This window comes from Brachyistius frenatus, unplaced genomic scaffold (assembly GCF_029030835.1).
Source record: "Brachyistius frenatus isolate BFR_SWC_R1_liver_20210118 unplaced genomic scaffold, ASM2903083v1 Contig_12, whole genome shotgun sequence".
In the NCBI taxonomy this organism is placed as follows: Eukaryota; Metazoa; Chordata; class Actinopteri; family Embiotocidae; genus Brachyistius; species Brachyistius frenatus.
Genome location: NW_027210611.1, coordinates 1,771,513 through 1,799,429, shown reverse-complemented (window position 1 = coordinate 1,799,429; position 27,917 = coordinate 1,771,513). Strand labels below are relative to the sequence as shown.

General features: G+C 41.1%; 1 protein-coding gene across 12 annotated transcripts in view; it reads left to right on the top strand.

Moving 5' to 3' along the window:
* LOC138617269 (adhesion G protein-coupled receptor L2-like) overlaps positions 1–27,712 on the top strand; it is an 84,562-nt gene extending 56,850 nt beyond the window's left edge. For 3 of the 12 annotated variants that reach the window (XM_069692095.1, XM_069692094.1, XM_069692099.1), the window contains 15 exons: positions 943–1,128; positions 3,159–3,197; positions 6,540–6,723; positions 8,408–8,530; positions 9,289–9,494; positions 10,034–10,207; positions 11,712–11,921; positions 13,439–13,659; positions 14,423–14,489; positions 16,725–16,816; positions 18,325–18,493; positions 19,247–19,375; positions 20,445–20,541; positions 21,627–21,752; positions 25,663–27,712. In XM_069692095.1, coding sequence (XP_069548196.1) covers positions 943–1,128; positions 3,159–3,197; positions 6,540–6,723; positions 8,408–8,530; positions 9,289–9,494; positions 10,034–10,207; positions 11,712–11,921; positions 13,439–13,659; positions 14,423–14,489; positions 16,725–16,816; positions 18,325–18,493; positions 19,247–19,375; positions 20,445–20,541; positions 21,627–21,752; positions 25,663–26,525 — 2,886 coding nt within the window. In that variant the 3' untranslated portion in view covers positions 26,526–27,712. Of the gene's footprint in view, positions 1–942; positions 1,129–3,158; positions 3,198–6,539; positions 6,724–8,407; positions 8,531–9,288; positions 9,495–10,033; positions 10,208–11,711; positions 11,922–13,438; positions 13,660–14,422; positions 14,490–16,724; positions 16,817–18,324; positions 18,494–19,246; positions 19,376–20,444; positions 20,542–21,626; positions 21,753–25,020; positions 25,075–25,662 lie in introns of all 12 variants that reach the window. The other 9 variants (XM_069692103.1, XM_069692097.1, XM_069692106.1 and 6 more) reach the window with 6 other exon arrangements.
* Positions 27,713–27,917: the final 205 nt, after the last annotated feature.

Genomic DNA, 27,917 nt, shown 5'->3' with positions numbered 1-27,917 from the left:
CTGCATCCACATAGTATTGCTGGAATGGGACAAAGTGAAAAACCTTCAGTTATTCCACTTTAGGATCTGTGATGGTTATATCCACCATTAGTCAAATTTGTTATATAGGATAAGCAGAGGCCTTTATTATCTATTTAAAAAAAAAAAAATCATATTTGCCTATTAAAATGTAAAACCAAATACAAACAGTCTATAATTGGCAGAATTTAGTGCGTTTGTACTGACATTTCAATTTTATTTAGATATATTTGTCAACGATGGTGGTTCTACAGCCATTATGCATTCTGTAATTCTTTTAACCATTTGGGGGATATTGTAGTACAGCGATAAGGCATTAATGATACCTCTGAATTACACCTTCGAACCTGCATGACTCAAGGATGGAGGGATATGAAGGTTTTTTCCCACTCGTAATTGTGGTCTGAATTATAAGCATTAGCTTTCTGTATGTTAAGTTTAATTGGCAGTGGTGTTCCTAAGTAGCATTTTTAATGATGTCCTTGCATGCATTACCCCATTTCATCTTGGTACAAAATGGGTTGATTTCTTGTACACTAAAAGGATCAAACCCTGAAGATTTGTATATAGTCAGTGTATAAAATGTGTATGCAGTGTACGTATGACAGTGGGTGCCTCCTCTGTCAAGGTAGGTTTTAAGGGGGTATGTGCCCTCCAAAGAAAGAGCAAACTAGAAAGATAAAAAAAACTAATTCTTTACTTTCGCCTGTGTCTCAGTCATCGTACAATGTTCTCTGCTGAACATGCAAGCCCTGTCATTCAATATGCACACAAAGGGTTTCTCCCTCTGAACAAGCCTTGTTGCAGTGATTGAGGTGTATGTGAGGTGCATTATTTCAGGTCCACCTTGCATCACCATCATCCTTGGTCTCCAATATTGACACTTCACTGGACCCCCCCTGTTTTCCCTGTTGCTGTTTTTAGATTCGAAGTGGCGAAAATGCTGCTAATTTAGCCAATGAGCTGGCACACCACACCCAGGGTCCGGTGTTTGCCGGAGACGTCAGCTCCTCGGTGCGCCTGATGGAGCAGCTCGTGGACATCCTGGATGCTCAGCTACAGGAGCTCAGGCCCAGCGAGAAGGACTCAGCTGGACGCAGTTTCAACAAGGTGCTGTGAAAACCCTGTCTGGCTTATCGTAACCTCTCATGAAACTTTGTCCCTCTTATGCCCCAATTCGGTGTCAGCATGACTCAGGACATTCATTAGCAGAACACCTAACACAAACCTGCTTGTGCACTTCCCTACATGCGCGCGCGCACACACACACACACACACACACACACACACACACACACACACACACACACACACACACACACACACACACACACACACACACACACACACACACACACACACACACACACTCCTTCATGGGCACACACAGTCTCAGGTGAGGGGGCTTGGGAGGCAGGTCTGGCCCTGAGGGGAAGCTCATTCCTCTAGAGCTCCTTGGTAATTACCAGCTTTGAAAACATAGGCTCACCTGGCAGTTCCACCTTATAGAAGCTAATGGCCATGAGCCCCCCACCAACACAAAGAATAACTCTTCATTGCTGACAAGTGTGGAACTGCTCTCTGCTGTAGCTTCTGCAGGCGCTCGGTGAGAAAAGAGTAAGCCCAAGACATACCTACATCTCTCAGCTGCCGGCAGTCCCATAGAGATGAGTGACAGTTTGAAAAATGACATTGTTATTCAGACTTTGGAGACAGCAGTTGCTCTCTAAACATGGTGATTTTCACCAAAATGACGGCAGTTGTTTGTGTTCGTATGTTCAGACAGCTACATTGCTATTACACATTGAAAGAGAAGAGATAGCAGGTTTCTCACCACAGCGGCAATAGCCTGCAGTAATTGGAACATCACATCAACAACACCATGCGACTTAAACCTCTGCTGATTACCGGTGATTTAACCTCTGTGCAGTGTTGTGCCGCTGTACCCCTGGAACCTGCGACATCACTGTTTAGTGCATTTACTGCTGCAACGAAACACACTTCCAACCACATTCAAACACACCATAGGTGAAACAGAGGACAGCGAAAAACTGCTTTCAGCTTGATATCACTTTACTTTGAGCTGTGAATTTAATGATTTAATCATCCTTCATTTGATCTTTTAAGCAGAAGTTCTTTCCCTGTCTGAGCACTTTTGTCCTGAATATGTGTACTTATAAGACTTAGATACACGGCCAAGAAATCTTTGCCCAAATCAGGTTTCCATTATTGAAACTGGGTTTCTTGTTTACTTGATTCAAGAAATCAGGTTAGTGCAGAAAGCAGACCGTAACCTTATATGTATGTAAACACATATGAAGCTCAAGTTAAGTCGGACAAGTTTCAAGAGTCTGCCAACTGATTTCCATGACATTCAGAGATTAATACAAACCTGCAACAGAAGAAAAATACTGTACAGCTGAACATCTGAAAGGACACACATTAACGTATTGTATAAATGATTTATATTCATGAAGCTAAAACTACAAAACCATGGTATAGTCCTTTTTAGTTGCATGCAGCCCTCTCCCACAAATCAACAAGTTGTGTCCAAGGCAGCAATCTGGACTGTGTTGGAAAAACAGTTTTGGTTTTCTGGAGGTATTTATGATGCAGAGGTTGTAAGCATTATATCTCTTTGTTTTCCAATTCTGTCTCAGAGCTACAATATGTGATTTTCCTCGGTTTGACTCAATTAGGGTGAGCCGGTGACTTATTTAATGTCAAGAGACTAACAAAGGGTTTTAGACAGAGCTAGTACTATATTATTTTCTCAATGACATGAAATACAAATGACCTCATCCTACATTGTTTATCGTCTCAATGTATCTTAAAGCATCACTAATGGGGAGCATCAGAATCTGGTCTCAGCATCTTTTCCTCCCTACTGCTGCGCATTTCTCATCTCTGCCTCACAATAATGTGATCCATATTCATGTTTAGAATTCAAACACCGTTCCTCCTGAAAGGCATTTAGAGCTGTCGTATTATTCACGTTACAGTTCATAGACCTGTTCCTTTTCTTCTTTTCATTAATTCTGTAATTGATGGTAAGTGGCATGATTTAATGCTTCCTGTTTTCTTACCACCTCTTTCTACAATCTGTCTCTTGTGCTTGAATCTCTTGTTTTGTGGAAAAGCTTCAAAAAAGAGAGAAGACATGCAGAGCGTACATGAAGGTATAACTGCCAGGCTTTCCACGTTGCTTTTCTACCCCTGATCCCTAACGCCCGACCAGCAGCATGCAGCACTGTCTGTCTCTATGTCTTTGATTGTCATGTTACAGTATGTGCCTGGTGACCTGCTTGTATGAAATATGGCTACTTCCTTATCTGACTCTGCTGTCTGTTCTCCTGTCATTCTGTCCATCTGAGGATACCGCCATCAGTATCGCTGTTTTGGTCCTATTTTTCCCCTCCTCTGTGTCCTGTCATTTCTACATCCTTCTCTCATTTTTTTTTCTCTCCCCCTTTCCTTCCTCCCCCACTCTTTCCCTCTCTTTCTCTCTCCGTCCTTCTTGTCGGCTTTTTATACGTTGTGTGAATAATTGCCTTCCCACGGTCGTAATTGCACCTCCCTGTCAGCCAGAAGTGTGATCAAAGTGTCAGTGTGCTCAATTTTCACTTGCTTACATTGTACAATTTCTAGTCTCACTTGTCCCAATAGAAAAAAAAAAAATCTCTTCTCCCACCACCGTTGTGTTTTATCTGAGGGATTAATTTCTGAGCCCATTAATATGTTTGTGTTCCAGTCGGATATTTCAGTCTCTCCCCGAGACGTTTTACTTTCTGAGTTCATTTTCTCGGGTAGACTCTGCTGAAAGACAAGGACATGGTGTAATAACACAGCCTTGCATGGCATAAAGCAAGTGATCAGATTTTGTATTTCTCTGTGGGTTCCCTGTAGGCCAGGTTGTTTTTTACCAGAGGTCTAATTTTACAAAGAGAAAAGGGTCATGCATTTCCCTCAACTGATTTAGAAATATATGTTTAGCCATGCTACCGGCACGGCTTAAGGCAGCATTGAAATATCAGTATTTGGTCGGTCAGTCGAACCACACTGAAGCTGCTCAACATCTACTGAATGAATTGGGATCAAATTTGGTACTGACATTTATGGTGCCCAGACGATATATCCCAGTTTTTCTCTCGTGCAAGGTTTTTCAAATTCTTATATCATGGGCCTCTCATGATGAAAAAATAACTACCTCTCCAAAACCTCTTAAAAAAACGTCCATCTGCCAGTAGTGTTTTACATTTTGGCAACTTTGCTTTATTAAAAGTATGCCGAATTAGCTATTAGTTCTTCCTTTTTGTAATATATCCACTGATGCATAGATAGTTTCCACTGACTTTGTCTTGTACTATAGAAAAGTTTTGAATATGAAGAGCATGCTTTTTCTATTATTTCTAGAGTGCATGCTTCTATGTGGATATAATGATGAGTCACAGATTATCTACAATGTGTATCAGATGTGCTGCAAATTTACAGAGCTAGGATTCGCAATGCAGCAATCAGATGCTTAGAGTTTTAAAGCGCTCCATTTTCCATATTGGTCAGCAAGAAAAAACTCAGCAAAGGAAATTTCTTTCAAATTTGGGACAAACATTCAGTTGGACTCAAGGATGAACAGAGTTTAGTGGTCAAAGGTCAAAGGTTTGTGGCCATAACTCAATGCAGTAAATATGACATAATTTAACACATATGTCTAATAGGATCAAATGATTAAAAGATGACATTTTATATCCAAAAAGCGATTTCACTGTGACATTATACTGATCTGCAAAAACAACCGCGGGGTGGTAATTCTAGTTTTATGTGTACGTTTATGGCATTCATGGCTGCTGGCTTGTTGTTTTTTTTGGTCACCTTTCATCATCTAGCTTCAATGTTCAGTGTCTTGTTCACTGAACTTTTACTATATGATACGTTTCTCTAGCTATATTGAGCCACAGGGGCTCCCTTGGTAGCACCCTAGTGATTTGTAAATTGACCTCCACCCAGGCGAGAATTAAAGAGGATTCAATCAAAAGACAGATTCTTTCTCTGCTACACAAATTAGAGACAGACAATTTTTTTTTCTCCTTTTAGATTTCATGGGTCCTTTGAGGATGGCTTACCGGGAGGCTGGGGAAGACCATTTATTGTCTGTCTGGTGGCTGTAATGGCTCCAACCCCATAATCGCAACTTCTCTCTCTCCTGCTCTCTCTCTGTCTTTCTCTTTCTCACACACACACACACACACACACACACACACACACACACACACACACACACACACACACACACACACACACACACACACACACACACACAAGTCCTGTCATATTCATAGTTTTCAAGCTTCCAGTTGCCTGTAAGGTCAGGGCCACAGAGATTGATTTTTGTGCTTGGACCCGAGATATAGAAAGACATGCAAAGAGCTCTGTGTCTGGATACAGCCGTCACTGCTGTGGTTAATATGAGCTCTGTGGTTAAATGTTGCGGTTAATCATATATTGGTGCACACTGTGGTTGATCCCCTTTCTTGTTATTCCAGGCAAATGGATAATCCTGTCTGTGGTCAATTAGTCTTGTGGATAATCACAGCTGTGACTAATTGGTACAGTGAGCAAAGGCTTGTTGTGGTTAATTACCGTTATTGTGGTGGGTCTTGCGGTGGTTAATGGCACCTATGGTTAAATTGTCACTCTGATTTATCACATCGAGGGCTGCTCTAGATCTTTGTACCACTGTCCGCATTTGGTGGGATTTCAGGAAGTTTGTGGTGATGTTTCTTGATTGTGCCTGGCAGGAGTCATGAACTCACCCTGCCAGGGTCAAAGGAAACTCTTGTTTTATCAACATATGATACTTGTGTGGGTTTTGTGGAATGTTTTGCTTACTTACTGCTTATCAGAAAGCAGGAAATGAAAAGATTGCTATTGAAAACAAGCAGAACCCCCTCCCCCACCCCCCATTTTGACTTAGACTATCACTCTGGACATGGATTTCATGATAAGGCCTCCTTTCCTCCAGGAAAATAGCATTTAAGCCATTATGGGGCAGATCCTTGTTATGGAAATAAGACTGTTGTCCACGAAGATGATTGAGCTTTTGGAAAATAGCTGCTTAAAACCAGGAATAGAGAATTCAGCATTGTAGGCAGCTTAATTCAACCATGAGAAAATAAACATTTGGTTTGTATTTCGTTATACCCTCAAGCTTTTTTACATTATTATTCAATACAGAAATTGGTCCACAAGAGACTTCCTCAGATCGGACCTATTTTTAATAAACAGAATTTTAAATAAAACATACTAAATTATTTACCGTCATTATTATTTCAGTTACCCCTTGAACCCTTGTGCCTTTAGTCGGAGTGATCTTGATTTTTCAGTTGTAGTCTGTCACTGTTGGCCATGCATGCCTTTTTTTTTTTTTTATCATTTGCTTCCCAGACCCTGCTCTTTGTTATTAAACTCAAGTTATGATGGGAGGAAACAGAAACCTGACATTTCACTTGTCTCCATGGATACAGGCAATTGTGGACACTGTTGACAACCTCCTGAGGCCCGAAGCTCTGAAATCCTGGAAAGACATGAATTCAACAGAACAAACGCACGCCGCCACAATGCTACTGGATACCCTGGAGGAAGGGGCGTTTGTCCTTGCGGAAAACCTCATCGAACCGGCGATCGTAAAAGTGCCTGCAGAGAATATCAGTAAGTTCCTCTCCAGTAACTATAAAACAGCAACAACTACATGTACACATCCGTCAGTCAAGGTTTATGATGCTGATAGTTTTTTATTTTTTGGCTGTCCACCACGTCTCAGTAAAATTGCTTCAAACAGAGTGGTACAAATGAATGCAGGTTTATTTTTTTTATTATTATTTCTGGGCAGCTATTCCCCAAGGAGAATGTGATTATAAAAATGGCCACATCTCATCTTGCTGACGTCACAGTAAAAGATTTGATTGAACTAAAAAAAAAAAAGAAAAATGAAGCAAATTCTTCCTCACGGGCAGTTTATTAGAACCATGACCTCATTCATTTAAGTCAGCTTTGTGCAGTGAACTGTTATATTTCTACTCATAGCCCTTTGTTGCTACGGTTATAGTCCCCCCATTCACTGTTTTTGTCTTATATCTCATTGATTTTTAATCTTTTTCTTGCATTGTAAAGTCACATTGAGTGTGTGCTGCAAGATGAACTGTCCAGACCTCTGGGGGAAAACAAAGAAACCAATTGAATGGCACTGTTCCATTCAGACAGCACTCTCAGACAGATCTGTGCTCTCCAAGCCTTTCCAATTAAGTAGTAGTTAGCTAAGCTGATAAGGACTAGTTGCTCTGCCTACCAAAAGCACTGATTAATACATTGTGTAATATGCCTTATATTGGCTATTTAATCACAGCATTAAGACAGTTTTTATGAGCTTGTCAACCTCCCACTTATCTGCACAATAAAGATAATATTCCAGTGAAGAAACTAAATAAATACAACTGTATGAAGAAAAACACAGCCTTCGAGAGCAGCTTACCTGACTTCCTGGGAAGAGTTGAAAAAGGTTTAAAATGACTGTTGATTCTAATTAGCAGTTTGTCAAAAGCCCAAATGGCACCTCCAGGCGAGCATCAAGGCCAAGATGGGGGGAAAGGGAGGGAGAGAGGGAGCTAAAAGCTACACTGAGGGGAGAGCAACTCGAGAACAATTCCTCATCTCCGTCTGTCAGAAGCCATCTATCTGAGGAAGTGAGGCCGTTTCTGATGGGAGGGAGTGTGCTGATACGTGTGTCCTCCTGACCCTTTAGTAATTTCACACATCAAAGGGAGCACCACCCGGCAGCTGGCATACCAGAGAGAGGGGCTGCAGGAATTTGGAGGATTTTCAGAGATTTGCTCGTCAAGCCCAGAGTTATCTGAACCCACAGGGGAAAGAAAAAGTTAAAGTAAAACCTCAATGATATTTTTGATCCTATGAATATTTGACATTCATGCTGCAGCAGGCTGTGTGCTCGCATTTGCTCATCCTCTATCGTCAACCTTGTTGTTATTTTTTTTTTAGCTCTTGCCTCGGAGGCGTTCACAATGCCAGCCAACAGCTTAGTGACATGTTTTTTTTTAAGCAAATGACACTCAACAGCATCTTGCCAATAAGATTGGATTCTGTAACTGGTACAATGAACCTGGAGTCTTTACACATACCCCACTGGGCCTTAACGTTAGAGCTCTGTTAAACACCATGTAATGCTTTTCAAATGTTGCCTGTGAATAGTACATATCTCTCTCTCTCTCTCTCTCTCTCTCTCTCTCTCTCTCTCTCTCTCTCTCTCTCTCTCTCTCTCTCTCTCTCTCTCTCTCTCTCTCTCTCTCTCTCTTTCTCCTCACCCCCTGCCATCCCTCAGTGTTGGATGTGTACGTGTTAAGCACCGACGGTCAGGTGCAAGACTTCAGATTTCCACAGACCAGCAAGGGTGGAACCTCTCTTCAGCTTTCCGCCAACACGGTGAAAGTCAACAGCAAAAATGGTGAGAAAACTCTCCCTTCGCAGACACATATAACCATTGTTAAAGGTTAGCTGATGATTTAAAATCACCTCACATTAAAGAATACTTTTCAAAAATTCTTCATACTCTGGTCTTTATTTTTAAGGAACAGTATTTTTTTTTTTTTTTTTTCTTTCTCTCAAATTTCTTTCACTAAAATGTGATATCCCAAAAAAAAAAAAAAAAGAGCTGCATGACCTTGAATAAATTGTGGACATTTTGGGCTAAGGGTTGAGAGTTTTCTATTAAGATTATTCGATGTATCTTTAAAACAACTCCAAAAATATTATTTTTATTCAACAGTAAAAAAAGACCAAAAGCCAAGCGAGCTCAGATGTCTTTTTTTTTTTTCAGTATCTCAATTCACTTCTGACAAAACATACAAAAGGGGGAAAAAAAGGCAAACTATTTTGTCAGATATAAATGTTTGGAAAATGATGTGTACCACAGTCAAAATAGGTTTTAGTGAATTAAAACGCAGTTAAATTTTACAACAGTTGTCTGCACCTTGTCTGCATTAGAAAAAGCAAAGCAGGTTGATTCTCTTTTAATTCCTCCATAGTGCAAATTGGGATTTTGTTCAAGAATGTTTTTGGTTTGTATTTATACACACCCACAAGGGCAGCAATAAGCCCCTTGATGCTTGGGATATTCCTACAACAAGAGTAAATGAATATTGTATGTCTCTTTCCATTGTTAATTTGCTGTAAGCCTGATGATTTTCTTATTGCTGGTTGCAGGTGTGGCTAAGCTGGTATTTGTGCTCTACAAACACCTGGGTCAGTTCCTCAGCACAGAAAATGCCACGCTGAGGGGAATGGGGGACCTGAACAAACACAACCTCTCTCTCACCGTCAACTCCCACATCCTGTCAGCCTCTATTACAAAAGAGTCCAGCCGTGTGTTTGTGGCCGACCCCGTGATCTTCACACTGGAGCACCTGGATGTAAGGCTCCTCCTGAGATTCCCCCAGACTACAGCATAGAGCCCCACTGTGAAAAATACTGAACTGGTTGTGCTGGTTTTTACAATGAAGGGCAAATCCAGCACTTTGTGTGTATTATTGTTGGAAAAAAATTTTTTATATCCAAGATGAAACATCCATATTATGCCAGTGTGTCATGGATGGTGATTGGCACTAATCAGACATGGACACGAGAGAAGTTAGAGAAGCAAGTCATGCTTTTTCTGTTTTGTGTTTATGCCTTGTGCTTGAAAATTGCCATGGTAACCTTGTCACATCTCACCATATTAAGATTCTGTTTTGACCCCCCCCCCCAAAAAAAATCAATACCATTTAAATAATCTTAATTGTGCAGATTCTAACTGGCAAAAGAAGCACACATATACATTGTCTACACATGACACTGACTTTCAGATAAAGATATGAAATATACAAGGTGTGTTTGTGTACATTAATGCATATTGCAGTGCACGTTCATTTATATTTAATAATTTTTTTCTCTCTGTGTTTGTGTTTTGTAGAAGGAACACTACTACAATCCCAACTGTTCCTTCTGGAATTACTCAGAGCGGAGCATGATGGGATACTGGTCCACTCAGGGCTGTAAACTGCTGGAAACCAATAAGAGCCACACCACTTGCTCTTGTAGTCACTTGACCAACTTCGCCATCCTCATGGCTCATCGGGGAAATGTGGTAAGTGGCCCTCGCCATGTGGTGTGCATGAGCTGTTTTTTTGTCTCAATTAGTTGTCCCTCTTCTGTCTCGCTGAAAGATTTGTGCACACACGGCAAGAACAAGAATGGCATTTCAGTGAAGATAATTAGATTATATCTGGAGGAGAAGGGGAGGGGTGGATGGAAGCCAGTGGGCTGTCACTTTAAAATAGCGAGATTGTGGATCAGGATAGGAAAGTGCCATACCATTATCAAAAGTAATTATGTTTTACCTGTGGTCCGTGTCTAATATTCCTCCATGCATATGTCCCTCAGAGTCATTCAGCATAACCTCAGCTTTAACTTATGTTTCCACCCCTCTTGAAGTGGTGTAGGATCCATTTGGTCGCAAAATGCAATTACAATCCAATTACATGATAAATAGTATGTGTAGCAAGGACCTAGCCAGTAATAAATGTAGAGGATACGTTTGTGGTTTGTTTAATAATATGTCCCAACTCATGAACTCTGTGCCTGTCATCTGTCTTAACCTCAACCTTAACCACAGCTTGAAACCAGAGCCCTGAGACTACGCTTAGCCTCACACCAATTCCCTACACGTCACCTCAACTGCAACTCCTGCCCTCAATAAAATTACAAATATCACAGGATTGCCTCACTCTCAGGCCACCATGTCCTTGAGTGATATTTTATATGGTTAAGTCTGCTGTTTTCACATTTGCCAGGTGCCCGTCTTGAAACATGCTCGGTTTTAGATCTCCTGAAACACTGTTATTCAACCTCAAAAACTGAAAACCCACATGTGGACGTCACATGGTTCTTGCTCCTCGTGGCAGTTTTATGTGACTCTCTGCAACATGGGCTACATAATGTGATCTAAGCATGTTCAGTTTGATAGTCAGACAACATCAGAACCAATTAGTTTAAAAGATGTGTTTTTTTAATCTGTTTTACATGAATCAGTCAAATGCACATATGAACAGTGAAATGTGTTTTGCTTGCTGTAATCATTTCTCCTATTCATACTGGCTATTAAGTTTTCCTCTCCTGTCAGAATTTATTGCAAAGTTAATCTTACTCGGATATCAGGCTGAAGTTGCAGAGCTTTTGCCTGTTTTTGTTACCATCCCTCCACAGCAGGGAATTTTTTTTTATTAAAAAGTCTATATTTTGGATGATATTTACCTGATTTTGAGTAATATTGGCTTCAGAAATTTAGATTTAGGAGGTGAAGAAGCTTTAGAAAGGGATTTATAATGTTGTTGTTGATCCTGTTGTTTTGACATTCATGATGGGAACATGACCATTTCTTTAAGACAGACAAAGACAGAAAAGTTATGAATGTATCCTACAGGGATTGAGACCTTCAGAAATTTCCATTTTCATAACACCATATATCCATGTTACCATCAGGCCAGTGTCTACACTTCAACAAATAGAGATACAAACACTATGTGCTTAAATGCCACCCATTGTAATGACAAGCGCAAAGCTGACGGTGAGTTTGCGTTGTCTCTCTGCAGAGGGACGGAAGCGTGCACGAGGTTCTTCTCACTGTCATCACCAGGATGGGTATTGCCGTGTCTCTCGTCTGCCTGGCCATCAGCCTCTTTACCTTCTGCTTCTTCAGAGGTCTGCAAAGTGACCGCAATACCATCCACAAAAACCTCTGCCTCAACCTCTTCATCGGCGAGCTCCTCTTTCTCGTGGGCATCAACATGACCGAGCCAAAGGTACAGAGGAAATGATACCGCAGAGGGTCTTAGCTTTCATACTGCTGATGAATGGTCCTATCTGCTGTGATTGACCTTTATACTTCAACTCCTTTAATGTCAGTCCACCATATGTCATACAGATGGATCGAAAAAACTGTTTCTCACAGTCCCACTGTGTGCAAAATAAATAGACAAAACAAAAAAAGCATAAATATCCAACAACAACAAAAATTGTAAAACAGACAATGTTGTGCAAATATGGGTCCACAGTGCAAAAGTTCAGAGTTTATGGGGCAAGGGGGAGAGAGGGGAGAGCGTTCAGCATCCTGACAGCATCCTGACAGCATCTTGACAGCCTATACACCTGAACAGACTTTTTTCTCAGCAGACATTTTCACTTGTCATTGAAGGGAAAGCGCAGGTGTATTAATGATGGCTGCATTCCACCTAAAGGATCCTGATTTTGTGCATGTGGGTTCATTGTCATGGCTTACTGGGACACTGAGCCATCATTAATACACCTGTGCTTTCCCTACAATGACAAGTCTAAATGTCTGTGGTGAAAAAGGTCGTTTTCCATTTATATTTTCCTGGATGTTGCTAACAAAGAAATCCACATTAGATTAAAATATATTTTTTTCTCTCTGCTTGTTCTAACACTTAAACGCAATATTTTAAACATGGGATTTTGTTTTTTTGTTTTTTATTACACTTCTCCTATATTATTTGTATCTATATAAACTTTGCGATCTATGGGGTCAGTAATGTTTACGGCAGGAAGATTAATCTTCTCTAATTCTCAAATGAGTGTTTGTGCTAAAGTTAATGATTTTCCCAAATATGCATTTTAACAAACACATAATCTTATATAGAGAAAATAATGATGTTTACAAAAATTTGACCAGAAATCCATCTTTAACATCGAAACAGGCATCATGTTTCCAATTTCCAACATGTATTAATAGTATTGTTTGCTACTTGGGGGCATTTTAGTGAACAGTCCACTGAGCAACATTAGCATTAGTTTGCTGTATTTTGTTAGCTCCTTTTTGTTCTCCACCAACACCTGAAATATGTAGCTGTTACATGCTCCACATCACCACCTAACTTTTTTTCCATGCAGGTAGCGTAGAGCTCTGTTTATTAAAGGCTTTTACTAAAACAGCTGTCCTTTATGGCTAGAAACCAAAACATTCAAGTTGCAAACTGAAAATTTTAATATTTATCTAAAACATGCAAAAAAGTTCAAGCGTCCCATTCTGCAGTACATGTTGTCACTTTATCCTCTCCTAATATATATATATATAAAAAAAAAATACTTCAAACAGCGTTAAGTACTGTCGTTTTTTTTAATGTGTAAGCAAAAACATACAAAGGATATGTATACAAAGTATTTCTCAGTAATTAGGAAAAAGTAAACAGATCTTATTTTAAGCTCTGGTTAAAGTCATTTTTGGTAATTAGGAAAAATAAGAATAATCCTTTTAGCGTCCTCTTACTTTTGTGTGAACCCTCTTCTTGTGTCTTCCCGTCAGCTGGTCTGCTCCATCATCGCCGGCGTTCTCCACTTCTGCTTCCTGGCTGCGTTCGCCTGGATGTGTTTGGAGGGCGTGCAGCTGTACCTCATGCTGGTCGAGGTGTTTGAGAGCGAGTTCTCACGCAGGAAGTATTATTACATCTCCGGGTACCTCATCCCAGCTGTGGTGGTGGGCATCTCAGCGGCCATCGACTACAGAAGCTACGGCACACAGCGGGCGTAAGTGTTTGTTGAGGCTCTTTTCTTTTTGTGGTATAAAAATCACGAGTATTAGTCCTCCCTTCTCCCCATCGGGACACACCCACACGGCATGTGCGGTATGTGTTAATGATAGTAATATCACGAAGAGTAGTCCACCTCTGCCCCCTGGTAAATTTACAGCCTGTCACTGCTAAAAGAAGAGGCTTTGAGCAAAGCGGCAACATTAATGAATGCGCTGGCTAGTTGCAATGGGTTGCTGGGTTTTTATTCTCTGCATGTGGATAATTGCCGCCCTTGTCAGTTAAAAGTTTATGCACTTCACTGTTGGTCTTCATCCAAGCAGTAAGCTTTATGATTTGTAAGACTGCAATCCTCTAATTTATGGGATTTAAGTAACCTGCCTTTTTCAGACTCTTTCCGACTTTTTTTTATTGGAGGAGTCTTCACTTCATTTCTGTTTTCTGGTGATAAACACAGACCGAGATGCAGTCTACAATCCATTGTTTACTGTTCAAAGTCTTGGGTACACACAGACATCCCCCATTTGTAGACATTTCCAGACTGTGAAGTCATGAGTCCAATAACCACTGCCTTTTGGACTGCAGCGTCTCTTGGCAACAGGCCAACGCTCCCTTAAGGTCGGGTTTTCTTCTCTGCGGTCAGAGGAGTCTCTATTCTGTTGCATCCAGTCAGCTCTGCTGTGCCGTGATCGATGAAACACAACTTTGTTTTGGCAAGGGGATGATTTAATGAACTGAACATGATCTTTTTCACCCCATAGATGCTGGTTGAGGGTTGATAACCACTTCATCTGGAGCTTCATTGGACCTGTAACCTTCATAATTGTGGTAAGTTGTAAATTTAAGCACGTGTGATAACTTTTTCTTTCTTTCAAAGAAAAGCTTTGAAAACGGTTTATAGATTTTCTCTTTCTGTGTGCTGGGTGCCTCTTAGCTTTTCTTTCTCAGATCAATTTGCATGAAAGGAAAGTGGTCCCATTATAGCTGACATGAAGACATCAGTGTCCACTCAGCTATGAAATCCTCTGAAATCAGAATTGGTGAGCGGCAACAACTTAAAGATGTTTGCTCCTTGCTGTACATCTAGAGAATACTCACCTCCGCAATCAGGAGGAGAAATCGTTTCAGGCATGAAGGTCATTTGCTCAGTGGGAAATCGAGGGTGATGGTAGTGGGGGGTGAACATGGAAGTAATGAGTGTGTGAGCCAGACAACCATTACCACAGCTCATAGCCCTGCTGAGGATCATGACACATCCCCGGCCAATCCCCGCGCACGGACATCTCCATCTTCACCCTTCAATATTTAATGCAGAGCACTGGGTGTTCACAATGCAAACAGACACACAGACACACACGATGGGTGTGCACGCATGCATTCAAAAATGCATGCATACAGGCCTGAACAAACACACGACGCATATCCAAACGGGCGCATGTGGAAACGCACGTGTAAATCTGTCCATAGGCTGTAAATACATGCAAAACCTGGAGGAGCACTGCATCGGCAGCGCTGGTTTCATGTGCATTATTTGGCAGAGAAGTGAGAGACCTGAACATTGTAGCGGACGTCCCCTTGGAGACCGAACATGAGGAGGGGGGGAGTCCATATGCAGTTTGCCTCAGCTTTCTGCAGAGTGCCTACCCAGCTCCTCGTCTCGCTGTCCGTCCGTCCGTCCGTCCATCTCATTGGATCTGTGTCATCACTTACAGCCGTGTTAAATGCATGTCCCGCCACTCGACTCATGCGCACGTAAATCGGCCCGTGAGGCTGGGAGACGAAACTCTGCATTACTCTAAGCTGTGATCTAAAAGCCTCTTTCTGTCTTCTTAGCCACTCCTTTTTCTTCCATCTTTCTCCCTGCTGTTGTTGGTTTCCATCTGTTTTCCACTCACACTCTCTTTGTTTCCATCTAAAGACCATTCTCTGCTGTCTTGCGGTGTTTCAGAGTACATCCATATGGGATAATAATGAAAATCTTGGTGCTTATTTGTGAATGAAGAATTGAAAATGACGTATTTGATAAACTGAGAATATTAAATCTGCATCATTATGGTTTGTTTTCTCGCAGACTCATGCTTTTTATTTTCCTTCATGAACAGTAGATTGGTCACGCTTTAAAAATGCACGCTCGAAGCAGATATGGGATCAAAGTTTGTAATGACATAAAAATTCGGATATATCCTGAATATTTACAGAAGAACATTTTAAAGGTTAAATATGGTACCGGGCCAAATTGAAGCACATCTCCTCCCTCTTCCTCTGTGGCTACAGGCCCCGCAGTGCTTACATCCTGAGAGCATGGAAATCTTTCTGGATGTATGGCTTGAATCACTTAAATGTTTTTCCTGGCCTCAGTAAAATTTGTTTCAAAAATATGGCATTCACCTCCATACTTTCCCGTCTGGGTTTTTCTGGAGCTTTTGTCTGCAGCACATCAGATCTGTTTGAACTTCACCATATACACATATTGTGGATTTGTTTGGGATCGACTGTAATGACAAACATGATCGAGGAAAAGACATTTTGAACGTAGCTTATGATGACGACTGGAGCTGTGTGAAGCAGACCAAAGCGATAACCTCTCACTGTTGTTTTTCCTCTTTGAAAGTGAGTGTACTTTGCAATCTGCACAGAGGCATTAAATTTTCATATTCCTCTTGGTAAAGGCATGTTTGTGTTAATGCTCACTGCAAAGACAACACTACAATATTTTTAGCAATAGTCGGTGTGAAAAGTAAAATGTTCTTTACACATAAATATATTGGTAATAATAATTGAAAGATGTACATAATCGAATATAATAGTCATGTGGCCATTTTTTGTACTGAATATTTTCACTTTAATATATATAATACCTTTTCCTAACGCTACTTATATACTTTAATTTAAGTAATATTTAAATACGAGGTTTTTACCTACAATGGAGTGTTTATGCAGTGTGGCAATAGTACTTGTGCGTAAGTAAAGAATCTGAATACTTCCTTCTCCTTTGGTAACAAGAGGAATCAGACTCCTTCCTAAGTGCAGTCTGTTAACCCCGAGACGCGTCTGTTTTGACAGGTCAATGTCATCTTCCTGGTGGTGACGATGTACAAGATGGTGAAGCATTCCACCTCCATGAAACCCGACTCATCTAGGCTGGGGGGTATCAGGTGAGAGGTGTCACTCAGGGAGATTGGGAGGCTGGTCTGTGGTTGCTTGCTGTGAGGCTGTGTGTGTGTGTGTGTGTGTGTGTGTGTGTGTGTGTGTGTGTGTGTGTGTGTGTGTGTGTGTGTGTGTGTGTGTGTGTGTGTGTGTGTGTGTGTGTGTGTGTGTGTGTGTGTGTGTGTGTGTGTGTGTGTGTGTGTGAGGGCGGTCACATGTGTGAAAAGAAAAATAATATGCACCATTACTGCTTTGCCTTCCTCCTGAAATTTCAAAAGCCGCGTTTGACCTACACGTTTATTTGATTTTCTCTTCTCTTAAACTCAACCAGACCAATAATTTTCCCTTCCAGATTTTATTTCAGTCCGTAGGTGGTGCATTTTAGTTCACTTCATGATTTCAGTATTTGCAGGACGCAGGGCTATATTGCCTTTTTTATTTCTTCATAACTGCTTTTCTGACCTTTGGTATCTTTTTGCTCCTGTGCTGGCATATTTTATAGGTTTCTTTGGAAGATGGATTCAACACATCCTTTGTAGATTTCAAGATGGTTAAAACAGAAAAAGGGCCCTCCATCTTTTTGCTTCTAGTGGGCTGCAATTGGTCCATAAAAAATACAAGTCCCTCACCGTTTCTTTGCCTGGATTCTTGTTCTACAATATGTTTGAGGGCAGGCCTACATATGTTGTGTGGGCGTTTGATTTTTGGGCAACCCTTCTGATTTTGATCCAAACCAAAAAAAAAGGCATTAAAAAGGCTTTCAGGATTGTGTTTAGCACCTAGAAAGTCCATATTTGTGGATGATGTATTTCACACACTATAATACGTTTAAAAAAAAACTAATTAACTGTCATTAATTAGGGTCTACTTCAAATCTGCATGTATTTAGTTTCTATGTCGAATGTGGTAACTTGCAAAAGAACAGTGAAATAATTGGGGCCATTTTCTGTGATTATTCAGACAAGAAAATCATATTGTCGCACAAAAGGCACAAGCAGGCGGACAGCGAGTCTAATCAGGCGTCATTCTCAGCACTGCCTTTTGTTTTTCTGTGGGTCGTCTCTCAGCGTCATGCTGTTGTCCCATTTCTTGCAGGCTTCCTGTATCTCTCTTGGGGTGGCTCACTTCTCTCTCGTGTATCAGTAAACGACCAGCCATCATCACTGAAACTGACTAAGTTATCTTATTTTCTCTCTGCTTTCCTGGAAGCCACCAAGGACAAACCTGCTGTGTTTGCAGTCTCTTTAGCCAACAACTCTGAGGAGGACCAATGAAAAAAAAAATGTTTTTCCTCAGTGTTAAATACTGAGTGTGCACTCATTCCAAAACTTTGTATCAGCATTTATAGAATATGCCGCTGCCAGTGCAACATGTCCAAAAGCCACTAGGCAAATGAGGATTGTTTTTTGTCTTTTAAAAAGGTGCCATCCAGGAGAAGAGACACACCAAGCAAAGATGCAGTGAGTGCAGTTTTTCTGTTTCACTAGTTAATATTGTTCTTCCTTCTCTTCCCCAGATCATGGGTGTTGGGAGCGTTTGCGCTGCTATGTCTGTTGGGGCTCACATGGTCCTTTGGCTTGCTTTTCCTCAATGAATCCTCCATTGTGATGGCTTACCTCTTCACCATCTTCAACACCCTGCAAGGGATGTTCATCTTCATCTTCCACTGCCTACTCCAGAAAAAAGTAAGATTTTGCCATTCATGTCTCAAACAAGAAGTCGTTTATGAAGCCAAAATGGCAAACGTTTGTGTTTTCATGCTCTTTAAATTTGAGAATGTGAGGATTTATATCTTTGAATTGAATATTCGTTGTTTTCTGGGCTGTTTGTGAGACAAAACAAGACATCTTCTCAGAAAAGATGGTAGTTTTAAAAGCTAATCTTTTAATGTTTTATAGACTAAAGATTGATTGAAACAATGAGTCTATTAACTGATCGGCTGATCAACCGAAGGTTCAGTAATTAGTAACTATTTAGATAATAGATTTAAAGTCACTTTTCAGGAACAAATACCGATTGCTTGTTTCATATTCCCAAATGTGAGGACTTGTTATTTTTCTTTGTCTTAAATGACAGTAAATTCATTGAAGTTTAGACTATTAGTCAGACAAAACAAAACAGGAGATTAATTGATGGTGAAATTGTAATTTTCCGGCACCTTTACTTTAATGAAATTCAAACAATGCCTATTTCTTTATTAATCTAAGTTGTATTGCAGTTTTGAGTCATTTGTTGCAACATTTTTTTTAAATTTCCATTGACATTTTAGACATTCATACTTAGCTGCAAACATCTCAATGTGCTTCTTCGCTGTAATATTGCCATATGTTACACAGTTTTTGTTATCCCTGTCCTCACAGATATGGCATTTAAACTGCAGGCATCTAGATGGCATTTGATAAAGATTTGAGGGGGGCTGATCTTTTATTCCTCCGCAGGTCCGCAAAGAGTACAGCAAATGTTTCCGTCAGTCACAGTGCTGTGGCACACTGCCACCCGAGGGTTCCCACAGTTCAGCCAAGACGGCCACGTCTCGATCCACGGCCCGCTACTCATCCGCAACTCAGGTACACCACCAGGTACCTAATGTATCGGGGTTCAGGCAAAATATGCAGATTCATTTCAATTAATTATAGGTCTGAATATGTTATGCTGCTCTCGGCAATATAGGCATTTTTATGTCTTTGATGGATATGTTTGGTGATATTGTTTAATTTTCTATGTCAACAAATCTAATAAAAAGACCAAAACAAAAAGTGCAAGTATTTTACCTTTTTTTTTATAAGAAAAATGTGTCTATTTGTGACCTGGTTTTGAATATTTAAATGACCTTCACGCTGAGGGCCTCAGACGGGTTAGAGATCATTTTTTCTTTTCAACAGAGTTGTCGACAAAAGCAGACAGAATATTATCAAACCTTCAGTACCTTTTAATAAGGACTTGAGAGAAGTGAAAAGGATTCTAAAAAGCCACATTTTCTGTTTATTTTGAAGCCAATCTTCAGATTTTTTTTCCAACTTAATACAGAGGTTAGCCAATGAAATAGAAATGTCATTGTGGTACAGTGAAGGTTATATGAAGGAATGGGAATGGAGGTTTCTTAGGTTAAGAAATGTTACAGTAGAGTGTTGCTCATAAACAGAGAATCAGAATAATCAAATCTTCCTTTTAAATGAGTGAAAATAGACTTTCACTAAAATAATGCTCTCTTATTCTGTGTGTGTTATCACGGTCGGAAGGTAGATTCTTTTGAAAATAGAAAAACAAAATATTGTTGAATTGGTCTTGTAATATCTCCTATAGTGACTGTGAGATCTATCTTAAGACCACCTCTGGGAATTCTGCTTCTGCACTTACTATCGAGAGAGAAAAGGAGCTGCTGAGGGCCGATCTCTCGAATTACAAACTGTAAGATTGTCAGCGTATCCATTTTTGGCATCGGCGGGATCAATAGCACGTGTGGGGCTTTGTTGTTCCCTCGCATGAACATGTCATCAAGCAGTGTGTGACTCCTGCGTGTAGGTTTCAGTCGCAAGCCCACGTACTGCAGCCACTCAATCCTCACGGCCAAAACCTTTGAATAAGAGCAGCACCATGTTGAGTCCTGATCAGTGGCTGCTTTTTTCTCAACCTCAGAGCCGCATCAGGCGGATGTGGAACGACACTGTGAGAAAGCAGTCGGAGTCCTCCTTCATCTCAGGAGACATAAACAGCACCTCAACACTCAACCAGGGTGAGAAACCATTTCTTCCTCCACCACCACCAGACAAAACACATACGCTATTCTCTTTGTGATGAAGTTCTGGATTGACAATAAACACTTCAATGGATGCAGCCTACATAGCTCTGTGGCAGCTGGGGGGAAAACAGAAGAAGATAAGACCTGATTTCATGTTGCACTTCTCTTAGCAATCAAAACAGTGCATTAAATGCAGCCTGTGTATCGTAAGTTCACATCCTTTTCCTGCATGTTTCTGCTTGCTCAGATCATCTAAAAGGAGAGAAATAGAGACAGAAAAAATCTGTGACATTTAGTTTGGTATAAAATGTTATCAACAAGGACTCCAGTTCAAGTGTAGACCCTGACTGAAGGGACTGACTGTGCGGCAGCCTTCTAAATCATCTTCATCCTGCAGTGAGTGTCAGGATGAAAGTAGGGGAGTGAAACGAGCAAAGTCAGACTGAGGTCAGAGCAGGTTTTGGGAGTGATTCAGACTCCAGAGTGTGCCAGTGCAGATTTGGCTGTGGCTTTGAATTAATTTAGATTTTTTTATTTTTTATTTTTTTTAGACAAAAACGACGAATTTCAACACTGACTTTTCAGCGATGCATCCACATGACTGAGGATAGTTATTACATCGCTATGGATTTACATGAGCATGCTGAGGAAGATGGGTATACTGTATTATTCATGGAGGCCACTTAGACATGTTTTGTCTGCTGTCTCGACTCAATGAGTTTGTTTAGATGAATTTGTTTTACATAAACACTGCAGAGGATCGGTTGCTATGCTTTTGGTCAACACTTATTACAATAATATTGTTTGTCAGTTACATTAGTTGACTGTTTGGATAATGGCTTGCATTGACCAGCGTTTCTATGGCAGCCTTGTCCATAATAGAAGGCAGACATATCGCAAGTCATAAATCTTTTCCATTGTCAGATTCTAGACAGCGAAGGCCTGTGTTTGTTTATGTGGACAGCTCCCTCCGACACACCACCACAGACCATGAAGTGAAAGTACCTCGAGCGCTCTTCCTCAACTGTTTTTCCCTTCCTAATTTGTCTCCCTCTCTGTTTCTCTTCCTGTTATTTCAGGGATGACTGGCAACTACCTCCTAACTAACCCTCTCCTCCGAACCCACGACACTAACCCTTATAACAACCTGCTGGCAGAAACGGTGGTGTGCAACACCCCCTCTCCACCGGCCTTTCACTCCCCAGGTGCACATCCACCCTCCACCTTTTATTCTTACAGAGATTTGTAGTTGTTTTAAAGCACAAGTGCAACATTTTGAGAAATACGCTTGTTCACTTTTTAGAGGAGAGACAGATGAATGGATTGTAACCACTCTACAACCAACAGCCTAGCGTGGTATAGCACGAACAGCGAAAACAGTCAACCTGGCGTTGTAAAATGGGAACAAAATCCAGCTACCAGACCTTCTAAAGCTCACTAATTAACATGTTTTATCATGTTTTCTGAATTTGCACCAAAATTGATATGTAAAAAAACAAAAACAAACGCTTGTGGTTTCATGGGAAACAGTAACAAAATCCACCTTTCAGCACCTTAAAAGCCCACTAATTATCACTTTCTTTGTCTAATCCATACAAAAACAACAATCTTCCAATTTAGAGCGGGTTATCTGCCAAACTACTTCTTGGATTTGAGCAGTTTCCAGGCAACCAGCGGAGAAAGGAACTTACCGGTCATGGTTATGAGCACTTGAACCCCACTAACAATAAAGTATAATTTTTACACATCAGTTCTTGTGTTTGTAATAAACAAATCACATATAATGTGTTAATTAGCCTGCTTTCAACAGGCTTGTAGCTGGATACGGTTTTATTTTGACAGAGCCAATTGACCCCTTCTTCCACTCATAATGCTATTCTAAGCTAAACCTCCCTTGGCTGTAGCTTCACATTTAACAGACAGTTATTGAGAGTGATATCAGTCTTCTCATCTAACGCTCTACCAGAAAGCAAATAAACATATTTCTCAAAATGCCGAACTATTCCATTAAGTGTGTTAGATTTACTGGAAGCATGAAAACTCTTGAGGTTGTGGCTGTGGCACAGCATGAATGGATATGTTGAGAATAATTACACAAGATTTTACCTTTTTGCTCTACTTCATTCACACCAGCTCTTTATTTTCAGTTCTTCTTATCTACGCAAGTTTCTCCTTTGTAAACACAGAAGGAGATAAACACAGAGACGTCAATGCCATCTTATCTCGTCTCTTTAGCAGTCATATGGGAATTCCTCTGTGTCGTGCACAAGCTCTGCATGTTTGCCCAGATCATTTATGCCACTACCCTGTACTCCCGATTGATATATTTACAACATGTCAAAATCTTTACGTTTACCTTAGCTCACTTTAGATTAGATGCAGTTTAAATCATGTTTATGGTGACCTAGTTCCTCGCTGGCAGAGCAAAAGAAACCCAATCAAAGGAGAAAAAAAACAGAAGCACATGACGCAATGCGGGCAGAGTCACAGCCCTCAGATATTCAAAGGCGTTCGATGATAAAAGGGAATATACGAAAACAGCAGTATGGTGAACGTGGGTACGGAGCGGTAATGCAGTAGCATATAGTGTTAACCCACCGCAGTAATCACAGTGTTGTTTTGTGCCGAGAGGTGGCTTACAGCACAATGAGAGCACTTTACACTTAGAGATAACGAAGCACGGTTGGGACCAAACAATGTCTGCACAGAAAATCAAAGACATTTTGTCTTTCTTTTTCACCCCTTTTCTCAGCAGCAGCCGAGCAGCTCAAACGCAGAGCTCGGTGTGTGTGCAGACGGCTTGTGCTTTATTGCCCTAAAATGTTTACCTGCTTAATCAGTGTAGGATAATTGCATGTTAACACTGGAGCACAGGAGACAGATAAAAAGTTGGCGATATTTAATTAGCAGATCATTGTAAGCGTGAGCATAAACCCCTCTTTTACCTGTGGAAACACCGTCTCCACCCCGTCTGAGGCAAGCTGCTGTGCTTAGCTGTGTTCAAACAGCAGAGGAAATACCACCCATAGGACATACTAAACAGCAGCTCCAAAAGCAGTGACAAATAGGAAAAATGCAAGTATTTAACATATGGAAACTAGTTTGAGGAGAGGAGGCAGCGATGTGACACACAAATGTCAAAACCTGGTGTGAAGATCACCAGCCATGTATGAAATACACGCAGTGAGACTGTCAAGTTTAACACAAGTTTTCTCAAAATTTTGCCTGCTATAGTTATTACATTTAGCTTCTCCAAAAGGCTGAGCGTGTACTCTATTATAAGTGTATTAATACTAAGTAATACTGTGCAGATGTTTATCTGATGCAGTAAACTTGGTAAGGAGAACATCTTGGATGAATCTCTGCTGGAACGGTTCCAAGAGTGCAGCTGTCGCCGTGTCCAGTTGAATTCTGTTCACATCATTTACCCACCTCTCCCGGTAGACAATACCTGTATGCAATAAATTCATTCCCTGCGCATAAACAAATGCAAATGTGGAAGAGGGTTGTATTCAATGAAGTGTCTAATAATCGCTCCACCACCACCATCTTTTTTTTGCCCTTTTGCTCTCTGGCTCCTTTCACTCATTTTAGAAATGTCTTTGATGTTGTTTTAGAGCTTCTTCTTTCTTTTTTTTTTCATTTGCAATCATTCGTTTTCTGTTTTTTTTCTGTTTTTTTGTACATGCATGTTTGAAACCTCTGACTAGTTTTCCCTTTTTTGTGTGCAAAGACTGCCTCTGACGACACCACCCTCACCCGACAAAATGTCAGCCTTTCACTAACAGATTCGCAATGTACCCAGTAAAAATAGTTTTCATCAAATCATACCAGCCCTTTTCTTTTTCATCCTGCTATTTGAGCTCAGTCATAGGGGTACACAAAATTAGAGTGATCTGTTGTATGTGTTTGGGTGTGTGTGTGTGTGTGTGTGTGTGTGTGTGTGTGTGTGTGTGTGTGTGTGTGTGTGTGTGTGTGTGTGTGTGTGTGTGTGTGTGTGTGTGTGTGTGTGTGTGTGTGTGTGTGTGTGTGTGTGTGTGTGTGTGTGTGTGTGTATTTTGTTCACATAAAATTGATAGACGTACACTTCAAAAGGTAAAAACACATAATGTGTCATTCAAAAAGAAATGGTTTCATCAGGAAATGTATCTTCTTTTATTGTCGACTTTTAAAAAAAGACTGTGCTTGCTGCTGAACCCTTTCACCTGCTGAGTCCAGGATTCAGTTGTCCTTGATTTGTCCTTTAGCGCTCTCAAACTGGTAATCACGTAATTTCATTCTCCATTCAACTACAACAATTGGAGCAAGGCATCACACAGAGCAAATTACGGTTAATTGCAAGGACACGATTGGAGTTGGATCGACTGAATCCGGACTGGATGTTACGAGCTTCCACTTTGTCTTATTTCACTGATTTTGTTGTTTCTGCTGCAATTGAAAAAAAGCATCTGTTTTACTTTTTTTGCAAATCAGCTGTTCTTAGGCCAGATAGCCTGAGCAGACACACTTGATGTGAGTGGTGGCAAAGTGAGTCATTGCACCGTGCCTGTCTGTCGTGGTGGTGGGGGTTGTTGCTGTGCTTGTGGGGCCCCAGTGCAGAGAGGTGGCTAGCCATCTGTGTTTGACATTACTCTTTTGTCTTGCCTTCTTTTAACAGGTGCAATGTTTTATTCATTGTTAATGTCACAACACGTTCTCATCAGCTTGTTTTTTTTTTTATTATTATTTATTTTACCCCCATCCTTTGCTGTTTTTATCCTGCTGCTGTGTTGTTACCTGGTCATGAGCTACTTTATAATGTGTTGCTGTTTAATATTTTTCAAATTGTAAGTCATCGTATGTTCTCATTTCTTCAATATTGTTCAGGATAATCTCTTAGATTGGCATTACTGATATTCAGCTATAATGAGGATGGACATGGTTGGAAGATAATTGGGTTTTTCTTTGAATTATAAAAGTTTTTGGACTTGTATGAAATTAAAATTAACCCAGAGATCAAAGAGCACAAGAGTGAAGTGTCCTGAGCAGTATCAAGTGTATGTGGAGACTGTTTTGTGCTGGAAAACAAAAGCTGAAAAATTATATCTCACCTGCTCTTTTTACCTTTCCTTGCAGGACAGCACTCTCTGAGCAACAGCAGGGACATCAGTGCCATGGACACCCTGCCCCTCAATGGCAATTTCAACAACAGCTACTCCCTGCGAGACGACGACTATGAGGCCGTGGGCGTTCGAGCCCCGGGTGACCTGGGGGGCCTCAACCTGGACGATGCCGCCTTTGAGAAGATGATCATATCTGAGATTGTCCACAACAACCTAAGGCCCCGAGGGGCGGCCAAAGGTCGCGACGCCCCGAGGGAGAGGGACAGAGCCTTGCCTCCGCAGACCAGGGTTATAGTCGACCGAGGCGGGGGTGGGAGCGGCAGCGAGGATGACGCCATTGTGGCAGATCATGCCGAGGCCTCATCCCCCCAGAGAGAAAGTGGAAGAGGAGGCCACGCCACCCTGGAGCTGCTCCTGCACCCCCACCACAAGGAGGCGCTGGAGGCACCCCTCCTGCCCCAGAGGACTCACTCCCTGCTCTACAGCGCCCAGAAGGCCCCCAGGCGCCTGGAGGGGCAGAACGACCATGGCTCCGAGACTGTTACCGCAGTGGAGGACATGGGCTCCCATTCACCCAACAATAATAGAGACTCCCTTTATACCAGCATGCCAAACTTGAGAGACTCTCCCTCGCCCTCAGCTTCGCCGTACCCCCCGGAGGAGGAGGAGGAGCTCTCCCCCTCACCCCAAAGCGAGAGCGAGGACACATATCATAAAAGCATGCCTGAGCTCGGCGATGCACCGCAGCCACTGTCCTATTACCACATAAACCGAGGCACCAGCGACGGGTGCATCATCCCACCCAACAATGAAGACTGTGCGCAGGAGGGAGAGGCGCCCAGCGACGGACAAATGCAGCTCATTACCAGCCTCTGAGCGGGCCGTCCTTGTTTGCACATGTTCTAACAGATGGGTGCTTTCAGTTGATGTCAAGAGAGCCGGCGAGCCTGGCTCCGCACTCCACATGCCCTTCCTGTTAGGACAGGAAGTGAAAAGTTTTTTGGGTGGGAAAAGGAATGAATAAATAACTTTTGCACACAGATCTCATTAACACACAAAAGACATCCATCTGGGGCCGGGCGAATGTGGGCTGTGAAAGCTCTGCTGTTGGACTAAAGAGGTGCAGAGAATAACACACGGGCCGCTGTGTCCGAGATACGTCTGGCATTTCTGTTGTACTGAGAGAGGAATCGAAGAATGAAGGATAAAAAAAAAAAATACTCCAAGCAAAGAACTATGAAACTCCTGTCATATTCCTGGGGGACTTTGCAGAACCAGGGTCTTTGTAGTCAAGAAGTACAGAACTAGAACTAGTGTGGCTCCACTATACAGTCAGGACTGTAAGGTTAAGAAACCACTAATTCAGACTCAGGCCTTATATTTTCTCTATTGCACATTTAACTGTTGTCAAAGTAACAGCTGAAGAAAATATATTTTGCTGTACCACTAGTGTAATAAGTAAAACAAAACAAAAAAATACAAAAATACAAAAAAAAAAAAGAAATGGCAACCATTCAGTAGTTGTGCCCTTTCAATGTTAATAAGACTCTTCAGACAAGGTTAATCAAAATGGTGGAAATGTGCTTTTTCCTCTCACACTTGACTTGTTGTAGTATGTTTGAATATGAAAAAAAAAAAAAGTTTTGAGAGATATCGATCCATATGAAATCATGCTCACGTCTCTGCTTGTGAAGTGCTTTTGCTTTCATGAATGATGAGTTTTTGCCAGTAGTATAATTGTTAACACCGGGCCATGAACAGATTTGGAGTGAATTGGATACTTGTGTAATTTATTTTACTTGAAGGAAATTGTCAGGTTTAAAGACTTATGTTCATGTCAACGCGGTATTGCAGTTTTTGCCATGGACATGTTTCATCCTTTGACACTAATTAATTTATTAACTATTCAGAAAAAAACAAAAAAAAGAACATGGTTGGAAAGCGTGAAAAGTTGTTGCAGCACTGATTAGGTTCATTTTATTTCTTTTGGAAGAGCCCATCATCAGCTGATATTTAATTCAACTCCTGTTTGATATCAAATAAATGTGAAATTTTTTCTTGTTCGCAGACGTCTGGTTGCTTATTCATACGTTGCCTAATAAATCTGCAACGATCCATCCACATAGCAAAAAGAGAAATAGAGGATAAGGCTGGGAAAATATTCCAGATTTTTGTTCTGGTCAGTGAATCCTGCAAAAAAAAAAAAAAAACAGTCAACAGATGTTCTTCTTTAAAGACTTGTCATCAATGTATAGTTTAATTTTCCCA